The sequence below is a fragment of the Acanthopagrus latus genome, chromosome 24 (assembly GCF_904848185.1).
Source record: "Acanthopagrus latus isolate v.2019 chromosome 24, fAcaLat1.1, whole genome shotgun sequence".
Lineage (NCBI taxonomy): Eukaryota > Metazoa > Chordata > Actinopteri > Spariformes > Sparidae > Acanthopagrus > Acanthopagrus latus.
This window is the reverse complement of record NC_051062.1, coordinates 15,381,328-15,393,702: the sequence shown is the minus strand read 5'-3', so window position 1 is coordinate 15,393,702 and position 12,375 is coordinate 15,381,328. Positions and strand designations below refer to the sequence as shown.

General features: G+C 45.6%; 1 protein-coding gene across 1 annotated transcript; it reads right to left on the bottom strand.

The window, feature by feature from the left end:
* Positions 1–509: 509 nt before the first annotated feature.
* On the bottom strand, positions 510–7,755 carry LOC119015152 (ALK and LTK ligand 2-like). The gene is made up of 6 exons (XM_037090856.1): positions 7,275–7,755; positions 6,079–6,280; positions 4,989–5,042; positions 4,788–4,868; positions 3,289–3,368; positions 510–1,840 (listed from the first exon to the last, which is right to left on the bottom strand). Exons 2-5 carry the CDS (start codon positions 6,269–6,271, stop codon positions 3,304–3,306), a joined length of 393 nt encoding a protein of 130 aa, XP_036946751.1. The 5' UTR covers positions 6,272–6,280; positions 7,275–7,755; the 3' UTR covers positions 510–1,840; positions 3,289–3,303.
* Between the last annotated feature and the right edge of the window lie 4,620 nt (positions 7,756–12,375).

The window sequence follows — 12,375 nt, the reverse complement described above, 5'->3', positions numbered from 1 at the left end:
AAACAGATTTCGACTTGTTGAAACACAGAAGACGTCGCAGGTGACGGACGAAGTTTGATCGACTCTGCGACAGCTTTAGTTCTTCAGAGCAGAAAAGGGAAACGTTCACTTTAAACACGAAGCAGCGCAGCAGCAGCCAAAGTCAACAGTGCTGCTATGTGGTTCACCCTGTCAGAGACGGGCCGACAGACAGAATCAGCTCCTGTCGCACATCTCGTCCCGGTTTCACTCACAGCAGCTTCATCAGTTTACATCAGCTCTTTTTCTTCTTCACTCTTTAAGTAGTTTTCTGTTCCAACAAGGATGTTGGGAGAGTTTCTGTCCCGTCCGACTGCTGGCTGGTTGGTTTGCCAGCAGGATTAAACAGAAACTACTGAACAGAACACACAAACACAGACAAACCGACATGTTTCAGAACTCAGTGATTCTCTTTGAGGTTCTGGTTTCCAGGACTTCAACAGCAACACAGTGAGGAAACAAACATATATAAAATATATATCAAACGTGTGTCTTTATTCCTCTTTCAGTATGTACATATTGCACACGGGGCGGCAGTTTAAACAATATAAATACAGTTGAATATTATTATCAGTTATTATTATGAATATGTAACGTGAAACAGTCAGCATGTGACTCATCTGTCGCACAGGACGACAGAACAGACGTCCAATCAGAGGATTTGTCCGTTTGTTTCCTCCAAAAGTTCCACACGAACACTGTTGTCCTGCGAGACCGCCGGGCTCAGACCAACGTTTCTGTTGAGCCTCCAGATCAAATCTGAGATCCACCTCCAGTTCCAGAAGTAATCCTGCAGCTCCGTTAGAGACCAGCAAAATCTCCTCGAATCATCAGACGGACGTTCAGAAAAATAGAAATCCGTGTGTTGTTTCAGTCTGAGTGTGAGAACTGGACTCATGTGGTTGTGGAGTTCAGCAGGAGGCAACAGAGAACAGCTGAGGTGAGTCGTTGTGTTGACTGGACTTACAGACAGTTCAGTGACCGAGACAAGAGTCTGACGAAGAAAACAGAGTACTGAGTTCAGTTCAGCGGGATTAAAGAGTCAAACCGAGTCAGAACAGTTCTGGAGCTTCGCAGTTAAACAGAGTTGCAGCATTCTGCAGCAGAAACAGAGAAACAAGCAAACAACCAAGCTCCAGAACTGTTCTGTTCACTCCGGAGGAGGAGGAGGAGGAGGAGGAGGAGGACCGGAGAACTGGTCCGCAAAGTAAAGATGAATCAGATCAAACCGGCCCAGATGAGACGACTAATGTGAGATCAGGGAAAGAAATCAAACTGAAAATGACGTAAAACCAGTGGACGGAGAGGATGATGTCACACCTGTGACGGTTCTAAGAGTTATTTCATGCTATAAAAACGTGTCACAAATGATGTCACTAACACAAAATGGCCGCTCCCGTATCTGGAATACTTTGGCTTCATTGCTGTAGAGTGTGAGGAAGTGGAGACTCGTCGTCCATCATTAAGGCTGACCCAGCGTGAAGAAGACGAGCTGTGAATCCTGCGTGAACATGTTTTTGTACTAAAACAAACATGGCCGCCAACCAGCTGCTTATGTATGCTCAGAGTCTGGTGAAATCCTGGCTGGAGCGGCGTGAAGACTGAGGAGAAGGACGCGGACGTCGCAAACATGAAGCATGTTGAAATAAAATCAGTGTGAGAGCGACTGGCAGTGCATTCTGATCGCTGGTCGTCCGGCTGCGCTGGATGACAGCGGCGTCTCTGACGTGTTTCTATTGGCTGGAGGACTTCTTCTGCTGGACCGACCTCGCCATGACGCCCCACCCTCCTCGTTGTCACGGCAACATCTCCTGTCCAGAGGCTGTTAACACGAGAGATCGAGAAAGACGATTAAAGCTCAGAAACCCTTTACTGAATCAAACAGCAGACGTTCTACATGTTCTGATAACAGAACTCAAAGAACGGTCAACAGTAACTGAGGAGATGGAGGTTCTACCGATTCAACAGAAACCATTTCTACGAGGGATTCAGAATCTAAGTCCGATAGGTTCTACTGACTTCAACGAGTTTTACTGAATATGTTTTCCTGCAGTGGGCCCCAACTTCAGCTCCACATGGTGTGTTGACCTTTGGCTTTACAGGTTCTGTGATTTGTAGAGTTGTTGGTGTAAAGGTGTTGCAGGTTTACAGGTTCTACAGACTTTAGGGTCTTCAGGATATATGGACTCTATGCTCTACAGGTTCTACTGACCTTAGAAGACTTGTTGAGCGTACAGGTACTATGGTTCCCATCAACAGGTTAGGATTCAAAGAGACTTTACGTCCTATAGATCTCATTGTCTCTGAGTTCTACAGAACATGTTCTGCATGACTCCAGAGACCTCTACTGACTTGGGGTTCTACTGATTCTGTTTCTACAAGTTCTACCAAACACAACCTCTACACATTCTTCCGTCTGTGTCCTAAAGGTTCTGTTCACTCGTTACAGAATCTCAACAGATTCAACAGGTTCTTCAAACTATGTTCTCCAGGGTTCTACAGACCCTGTTTCTACTCCTACTGACCATAAGATTAAAGGTTCTACAGACAGTAGAACCTGAAACGTTCAGGTTTTATGGACTCTAACTTTAGAATGTGTGAAGCTGTGGAACCAGGGAAACGGGACACTGTGAAGGTTCTACAGGTTGTAGGTCCAGTAGCTTTTACAGATTGATGTTCTGCAGCGATGGTTGTTTTTGCCTCGAGGGCATTTGGATCCATGATTCTAAACGTTTTGTTCTACTGGTTGGTTCTGCAGCGTGTCCTCAGAGTCTCTGTGGACTCTGTGGTTCTGTGTGGTTTTCTTCTGTGTCTTGAAGGAGTTTGTCGAGTTTTGTTTTTTTTTAAATATTTTGACTGAACAATCGTCACTTTGTGTTGAAGTTATTTATGCTCTTCTTCTTTGGTTTACATTTAAATTGCAGCTGGCGGGCGGCGCTGCCCGGAGCGCCGGATGATGTCACTACATTTGACAAGCGAGCGCGGTGACTGGAAAACATCGAGTGGAACAAAAAGGTTTTTAACTTTTCTCTCTGTAAGGGAGGAAAAGCCCTCATGTTCACACCGTCAGACTTTCACTGTTTCCTTCATTCCTTTATTTGTTCTACCTGTTCTGACCTCTGACTTTCAGTCCTGCTGCTTCAGGACTTTGATCGATGCTGTTTAGGTCGACAGGAGGGAACGATTACAGTCGTCAGAGAGCCTGCACATGATGGCACCGTGTTTAAGATGTATGTTTGTGTCTGTTTACATAAAGGAGCTGAAACTCACCGTCTCTCAGAGTGTTTATCTCTCGGCACAGCGAGGGCTGTTGGCTAATGCAGTCAGCAGACGAGCACATCTCCTATAATCTGCAGCAGGAAAACAACACAGCATGATTATCTGCGGTTAAATAAAAAAACATGTTCTAAAAACAGACAGAACCAACAGCAGCAGGGTCATGAGGCCCAGGGTGTGTTTAGCCTAGCTTAGCACAAAGACGGGTCGCAGGAGGAAAGGGCTCGCCTGGAGCCTGGGCGCTGTTGTCTGATTAGATGATAAACGTTATAAAAAGGATCATGTGAAGTCCGTGAATGAAATCACTGGTTTCCCTCAAAACTTGTCTCATCTGGCTCGTTGTGTCAGGAAACGCACATATGGAACAAATTTAAAATGATGATGGTTCTGTTCCAGTGATGCAGAAGAATCATGTTTACAACCTGCAGGAAAAGATCCTGACAAACAGAAATTCTGTCCACATTCCTGAGCACCTGTCGATGTGTCTCATGTGTTGTATTGTGGCGTGGGCTGGGCGATGTTGTCATTTCTGCCATTAAACAGGAAGTTGTAGTAATTTGCATGAAAATGTTGGAATTTGTGCGAAACTTTAAACGTTTGATAACAGCCCCGCCCCCAAGACTTCAAAATGTAAATATTCTGTTCCAGTCGCAGCGCCACCTGCTGGGACAAGGAACTAACATGTCATATATTTTGATGTGCTCCTGGTTTGACCACCTCAGATTTGTCGATGATGCTTCACTGTGAAGGCTGTGCGCCACCGACTGGCAGCAGGAAGTTGGAAGTCCTGCACTTGAACAATTTACTCCAACCAGAGTAACAAGACTGATCTCCAGTCAGGTCTTACCATCTTGATAATGCTTCATCGTGGAGATTATGAGTTTTTGGGTAACTCACTATTGGCCATGAAACAGGAAGTTGTTGCACGGACAACAAAAATAAAGGCTGAGTTGTTGACTTTGCTGAAGGACGTGATGTTTGTCACCACTGAGTACAAAGGTGAAGCAAATGTTACTCTGCAAACATCCGACAATAAACTGCTTCTGTAAACAACCACAGGACAAGTTTGAACCTTCACAGCTTCTGTAACTTTCACCTACAATAGGAAAGCACACACACACACACACACACACACACACACACACACACACACACACACACACACAAAGCAGGTCAGAGTTATATCACTGGTCGCTGGTTCGATTCCCCTCAGTGTTACTGTGTCGTGTCGCTGCAGGAGTTTCTTTGAGATCAAAAACAGGATAAGACTTGTTTCAACCCACCCACACACACACACACACACACACACACACACACACACACGCACACGCTCGCGCACACACATTTTTGTCCACACATATGCTCACTCTCTCCAAGATAAACACAGTGCGACATGCATGATTTGAGATCATAAGAGCTGCTGTTGTTCTGACATGATTACACTGATAACACTGTGTGTGTGTGTGTGTGTGTGTGTGTGTGTGTGTACTCACAGGCAGGTATTGTGCAGTCTCTGGTGTTGTGGTACAGTCTGAGGAAATGTTTTCTGCACTTGGGGTTGAAGTAAAGAGGACCTGAGGACAGAATGACACTCGTTAGAATACTGGACTCTGATTGGACAGAGTGGCTGTGACAGAGCAGCTGATTGGAGTGTTAAAGGTGCAGTTTGCAGCGTATGGTCAGACGTGTGGTACCTGTCAGGTGTATGATGAACGTATCCTTGTGTCGTGGATCTCTGTGGTGACCCACTGAAAAGAGAACAGACGCAGACTTCAGATTCAGCATCTTAACACTTCTCTAACTGAGGTCACATGACAACACATCCGTCTCCATGACAACCGAGCACGCTCTGGACTCAGGACCGTTCTGTCAGAACCTCTGAGCTCAGGAATTAACTCTGATTTGTCATTTCAAGCCTGTTCTTGTTCACATCTAGTCCGTGTCCTTAAGCATTAGCCAGTGTAGCTGTTAGCACTTCCTGTTAGCAGTGAAGTCTGGATGTTCAGACAGCCATCACTGGATCACTGTGACACAGACCAGAACTGGGATTCTGAAGTTCTGCAGTCTTAAGGTTGGTTCTGTAGCCAGCGAGCCTCAGGTTCTGTGTGTCTCTTGGGTTTTGGGAGTCGCTGTCTTGTGATCCAGCCCTCCCTGATCCGGACATCAGGAACAGGTGGAAGCTGAAGACTCTGTGATGTTTGGCATCAGCTGACTGCACTAATGGACCCGACTGTAAATGTACTGATGAGTTAAAGTGGACGGATCCAAACAACAAAGTGAAACAGCTTCAACAGACGGAGCGCCGCGTCTCTTCTGCACTGAATGAACCAGACGTGTTCGTTTGCTTCATGAAGCTAAATATGGTTCTCATCACAGTCTGACCCTCTGAGCGTTCTGTTGGTCGCACAGACCAGACCGTGATGTTTACAAAGAGCTCGGGTCCACCGCAACAGAACCACTGACACTGAAGTCCGGAGAGTTCAGTTCCGGTCTCAGGTCTGCCAGGAAACACAACAAGTCAACAAGTCAGCACATTCCTGATCACTGGATGAGGACTTGTTGCTGACTGACTCTTCATTCATTCATCAGTTTGACTCGCTGACGATCAGTTACTGACACGACTGATACACATCACCACCCGGCACCACCAGTACCAGTACCAGTACCAGTACCAGTACCAGTACCAGTACCAGTACCAGTAGCAGCAGAAGCACTAACACAAGTAGTAACACCAGCACCAGTACAAGTTACAGCACCAGTAGCTGCAGAAGTTCAAGTACTGACCGTGTCCTGGTGTTCTGACTCCGCTCAGCCCCACTGGCTCCGTCCTGGACCTTGGGTACCGGCCGACCTGCTCCAGCATGCTGCGGCCGTCCAGGGTCCCGGTGCTCCGGCGCAGCGCCGCCTTGGTGCAGCGTCCCGCGGCCAGCAGCAGGAGGAGGAGCGCCGAAAGGACCGGAAGCCGCGGGAGCAGCATGATGTGGACCTGAAGGAAGACATGTGGATCCAGTGATCCATCAGCCGATTGATCAAAGTGATCGACGGAGCTTCTTTCAACATGACATAAACCAGATTTACATCAGTCTGTTTGGGTCTAAACGGATCTTCTTCTTCCTTGACCAGAACACATTTCACAGTTTTTAAGGAGAGACTGATTTTAAATCAATCTGGAAAATATGAAGCCACAAAACTGAACATGCAGCACGCTCGTCTGTGTGTGTCCGGACCAGGAGACGGTTCAGTTCAGAAGTCCACTTGGAATTCCTTCAATTTAGTGTCAGACTGGAAGTTTAACCTCAAAAAGTTCTGTTTGATCTAACCTGCAGGTCTAACTCAAACAATCATCTTATTCAATAAAACTTATATTAAACTTTATTGTAATAAAACTCATATTAAACTTTATTGTAATAAAACTTGATTGTGATAAAACTCATGTTAATAAAACTCATATAAACTTTATTGTAATAAAACTCATATTAAACTTTATTGTAATAAAACTCTTATTAAACTTTATAGTATTAAAACTTATATTAAACTTTATTGTAATAAAACTCATATTAAACTTTATTGTATTAAAACTCATATCAAAGTTGATTGTAATAAAACTTATATTAAACTTTACTGTAATAAAACTCATATTAAAGTTGATTGTATTAAAACTTATATTAAACTTTACTGTAATAAAACTCATATTAAACGTTATTGTATTAAAACTCATATTAAAGTTGATTGTAATAAAACTTTACTGTAATAAAACTCATATTAAAGTTGATTGTATTAAAACTTATATTAAACTTTACTGTAATAAAACTCATATTAAACTTTATTGTATTAAAACTTATATTAAACTTTACTGTAATAAAACTCATATTAAACTTTATTGTATTAAAACTCATATTAAAGTTGATTGTAATAAAACTTTACTGTAATAAAACTCATATTAAAGTTGACTGTAATCTTGTTAAACTTCATGGCCCCACCTCTCTCCTCCTCTCTGCGGCTCGCTGCGCTCCGCTCCCCGGCGCTCCGCTCTCTGACCCCGGCTTCTCCCTCCCGGTTCGTCCCGGATCTGGGTCCTTCTGGTCTGTGGTTCGTGTCTGTGCTGCAGGTTTCTTATCCCGGGTTGTTGTCGGTCTGAGCCGCGTGCTGCCGGGCGCCGGGGCCCGGTGGCATCTTAGACCGGCTCGGATCACTGGTGGAGCGCGTGGAGCTGCTGGAGCTCCTTCATCATCATCATCAGCTTCCCGCAGCAGCTGTCAGGGTGCGGGACGGGTTCATGCTCCAGTCCGGGAGAAACGGTCCGAGCGCAGCCGCGGCTGGTCCTATTGATCCGGCTGATCAGGTGTGTGTGAGCGCGCTCCTCCTCTCTGACAGATCACGGAAATACACGAGGAGGAGGAGGAGGAGGAGCGCGTGCGTGTGCATGCGGGCAGCTGACGTGCACACACGCACACACACACACACACACACACACACACACACACACAGGCGGTCTGACAGGTGAGAGGCTGCAGCTTTCAGCGGTGCAGCACCTCCTCTCAGTGGAGACTCCCTGCAACACTCCTCCTCTGGACCATGTGGACCATCTGGAAACCACACAGAACCACACGGAACCACAACACAGAACCACAACACAGAACCACCACACAGAAACACAACACAGAAACACAACACAGAACCACACAGAACCACAACACAGAACCACACAGAACCACCACACAGAAACACAACACAGAACCACAACACAGAACCACACGGAACCACAACACAGAACCACCACACAGAAACACAACACAGAACCACACAGAACCACAACACAGAACCACACAGAACCACAACACAGAACCACCACACAGAAACACAACACAGAACCACAACACAGAACCACACGGAACCACAACACAGAACCACAACACAGAACCACAACACAGAAACACAACACAGAACCACCACACAGAAACACAACACAGAACCACCACACAGAAACACAACACAGAACCACACAGAACCACAACACAGAACCACACAGAACCACAACACAGCACCACAACACAGAAACACAACACAGAACCACACAGAACCACACAGAACCAGAACATCAACACAGCTGGTTTGACCCCTGGAGTGGGCTCACATGGCGGCCATTTTCCTGAGGGCGGGACTCTGAAGTGTCACATGTTGTAAACAAAGAGAATCTGACAGCTGGTTATAACTTGAGCTCCTGATTGATCCCAGCTACATGAACTCATGGTGAGGATCTGCAGGACTTGACACTGAGGAACCTTTAAGTGTTTATGGAACAGAACAAATGAACGCCGCCGACACGAGCGAGCAAAGAGCTTCACAGCAGCAGGTGACGTGTCGGACCAAACGGGGGCGCTAGAATCAACAAAAGGTTCCTCGTAGTCAAGTTCAAAGAGAAACAACATATTTGGAGTTAGTATGTTTACTGTGACGTGGAATGGGTTCACCGGGGTTCTCAGGAGGTTCTTGGGGTTCTTCAAGAGTTCATCTGGAGTTGTTGAAGTCGTCCAGACATGAGAAGGTCCAGAGGTCAGATCAGAAGCATGTCTCTGTTCTCTGGAGTTAGCAGTGATTGATTGAGACCCTGAATGTGTTCCTCTGGCTTTTAAAGAGGTTCTAGTTCTTGTAGAGTTTTTAGCAGAAACTGTTGAACTACTCCAAGCATCGAGGAACATGTTGAGAGGGTTCTTGGGGTTCCTGTTTCTACGAGGCTGAGCTCCATGAGAAGTTCAAGGCATCCATGACACGGTCCACAGGCCGGATCAGAAGGAGCTCTGTGTCTTTAAGGATTTATTGTGTGTGTTTTGGGTTCCCTGGTGGAACATGAAGGTGCTGGATGGTCAAGAAAGATGGTCCGTGGGTTCCTGGGAACATCAGGGGACTTCAGGGTGTTCAGAGGTTTGGGAACCTCTGTTAAGATCCCAGAGATCCTCATTTAAAAAATCAGTGAGAGGTACTCGTGTCTCTGAGAGTCTGTAGTCTTCAACAAAAACACAAGTCAACAGTCCCAGAGAACGTTTTCACAACGACATCAAACCAGGATGCAAGAACTCAAGACGACCACATCCGACAGAACCACATCACACGCAGAGGCTTTAAAATACACTTCAACACGCGACAAGATCACTGACGCACAACAAGAAGAAGATAACAATGTACAACCACCAGATCTGAACACTTGAGTGATGGGAATCACACACACACACACACACACACACACACACACACACACACACACACACACACACACACACACACACTCTTCCTGTTGATGTGAATGGCCGTCTGTTCTCACAGTTCCACCCTTATTTGTTCATCTGCTCTATCAGATATCACATCACTCTCACTACGCTCAGGATGTGTGTGTGTGTGTGTGTGTGTGTGTGTGTGTGTGTGTGTGTGTTGTTAATGTAAACACATTTGCACATTAGTGTTTAATAGTGGTGATTTACGGCGGTCAGGATCCAGCAGGAATGTTGGTCTCAGTGTGTTTCGGTGTGAACACGCTGGTGTTTTTAAACCTGTATGTATTCAGGGTTTAAGGCTGAATGTCAGAGTGGAGGCTGTTTATTCATGCAGGTCAGTACATTATCTTTTCTCACGGCCATTAACTCCGCTCTCATATCCAGGCCTGTACCGCCGTACTGTAGCATTTACTACATGCTCGGGTTTGGAACATCTCCAAGAACCTCTGGCACCTCCCCCGAGGGCCCAGTAAATGTCCTTAAGAACATTTGTAACCTTTTTTTAATCTCACCAGCTCTGATATCTCCTCAGGGACCTCTGGACCCAATTTGTTTTTAAAAAGGACGTCTCCAGAACCTTGCCGAGGATCACTTTCAGGCCACCCAGAACCTGATAGCTTACATTTAACTTACATTTAATTCTTATGAAAAAAGAAGCACTAAAATATCTGGAACATTCTTGGTTAGGGTTGTGAACTTTGCCTTTACAAGAACCTGAGGAACCTCTTTTAAGGCCCTTTGGAGACAGTATGAACTGAACCTAATCATGACCAGGGAACCTTTTTTCTGCACCTCTGGTCCAATTCAAGAACCTCTAACTCTATCATGAGAGAACTTTCTGAAACCTCTGGAAACTGATTTAACTGCCCTCTAGAACTTGGAGAACGTAGATGTGTGGGTCCCTGGTACTGCTCCACTTTCTTAAAGACACAGAAAATCCCCTGAAAGACTTCTGAAGCTCTCAGAAGAACCTGGAGCGACACTTTCAAGGTTCTGTAGAGACCGAAGAAGGACTGACTCGTCGTTAAAGAACGGAAACATTCTTGGTTCTTCCTGTAAGCATCTAAAAATCATCATGGAAACTTGAGAACCAAAGGAAATGTATTTTAAGGAACCATTCTGAGCACCAGTGGAACCTCTTCAAGAACCTCTCAAACAATCTGAGGCTGCAGTGTTTGTGAAATAGTGTTTTCTTCTTGTTGTTTCAGCTGTACTCATGTAACCTGCCGGGTAGTTCTGCCAGCTGTACCAGTCACACATACATCAGCTCCACCAGCTGATTTCACAGCACCGCTGACATTTAACCACTGACAGCAGAGAGAACAGCCATGACAAATTAATGAGTCTGTGGAAGAACCGGCGAGGAGCTTATAGCTTCAGGAAATATGTGTTAAAACAGTCAGATCATCATCATCAGGAAAAACACAACACCACGATGTTAGAAAGACTGAAGTACAGCAAAATGTACTGAAAGTATCCAAAGTAAAAGTACTCATCGTGCAGAATGACATGTCGTCACTAGAATACACACTTTTTAGGATCTGAGGGGCTCTTTGGCAGGTTTGTTGCTCAACAGTAGACAGTTTTATTATTCTCATTAATAAGGGACGATTTGAGAGGTCAGTTGTTTTCACTGATGCTAACTTACAATCTGATTTGTTGTTTGTTGACATCCTGTGTCTCACAAACCACCACAGAAGAAGTGTCGAGCACTTCACCAGGCCTTCAAATGTCTGTGGCCAGATTCATCAGCAAGAGAAGAAGTCAGGGAACTTCACAGGTGAGTCGCCAGATCAAAATGACCACAGAGCGTCTGATGTTTGTGTGAGGATGAAGTGTAATGGAGTGAAGTCCAGTACTGCAGTTAATGAAGGAACGAGGTCACAGAGTGAAGCAGATGAATAAACCGTGCGAGCGCTGCGGCTTCATTGTGATGAAAGATGGAAGTAAAACCAAACACACACTCAGAGAACGCGTTCCGTTCTGCCAGGTTCACTTAGTGTTTCCACACACACACACACACACACACACACGCACACACACAGGCTGTGAGCAAACTGTTACCATGACGGCAGAACATCACACACACATCCACACAGCATTTGCACAAATTCTTCACCACTCATTGTTGACTGAAAGGCCAAGAACAACACCAGGTGTGTGCAGGTGTGTGCAGGTGTGATCACTGCGTCCTCCATCTTTGTTTCATCCGTGACACAAAATCCTTTTCTATAAACTTGGAAACCTGCGATGCAGACGAGGAGCGAGAGAAGAAAGAAAAACAAGGTCGTTGATGTTTTTGGCTCGACTATCAGAAAATGAAAACCTCTGAGAATTCATAATGACACAGATTACACACAGACGGTCGGGGTCAGAGGTCAGACGGGGTCGTGGTAAACTATGTGTTCATGAGGTCCTGATGGAAAACGCTCTGGATCATTCTGTTCTGTTCAGTTCAACACCAAACCAAGACACCGAGCAGCTGCCCGGCAGCCACACGTGTCCTGGTTTCAGTCCTCCACCAGGCTGCCAGAAAAAACACACCACACAAATAAAACTTCTCATGTTTGGAGGCAAAAACTTCACATCAATAACAACCATTTGGTATTCTGTTCTCGCTCCGGGACAGACACGCTGCTGCATCATCACGACAATACAGAGATTTGTCTGACTGCTTCATCTGACCTCTTCCACCCCAAAACACACATACGCAGCGCTGCCGGCAGTCTGAGGAACAAACGCTGCGTCTGTTCTCGGGGAGATCTCACTGAGGACAGTGTGAGGAGGCTGTTAGACAAAACTTCTGAGCAAA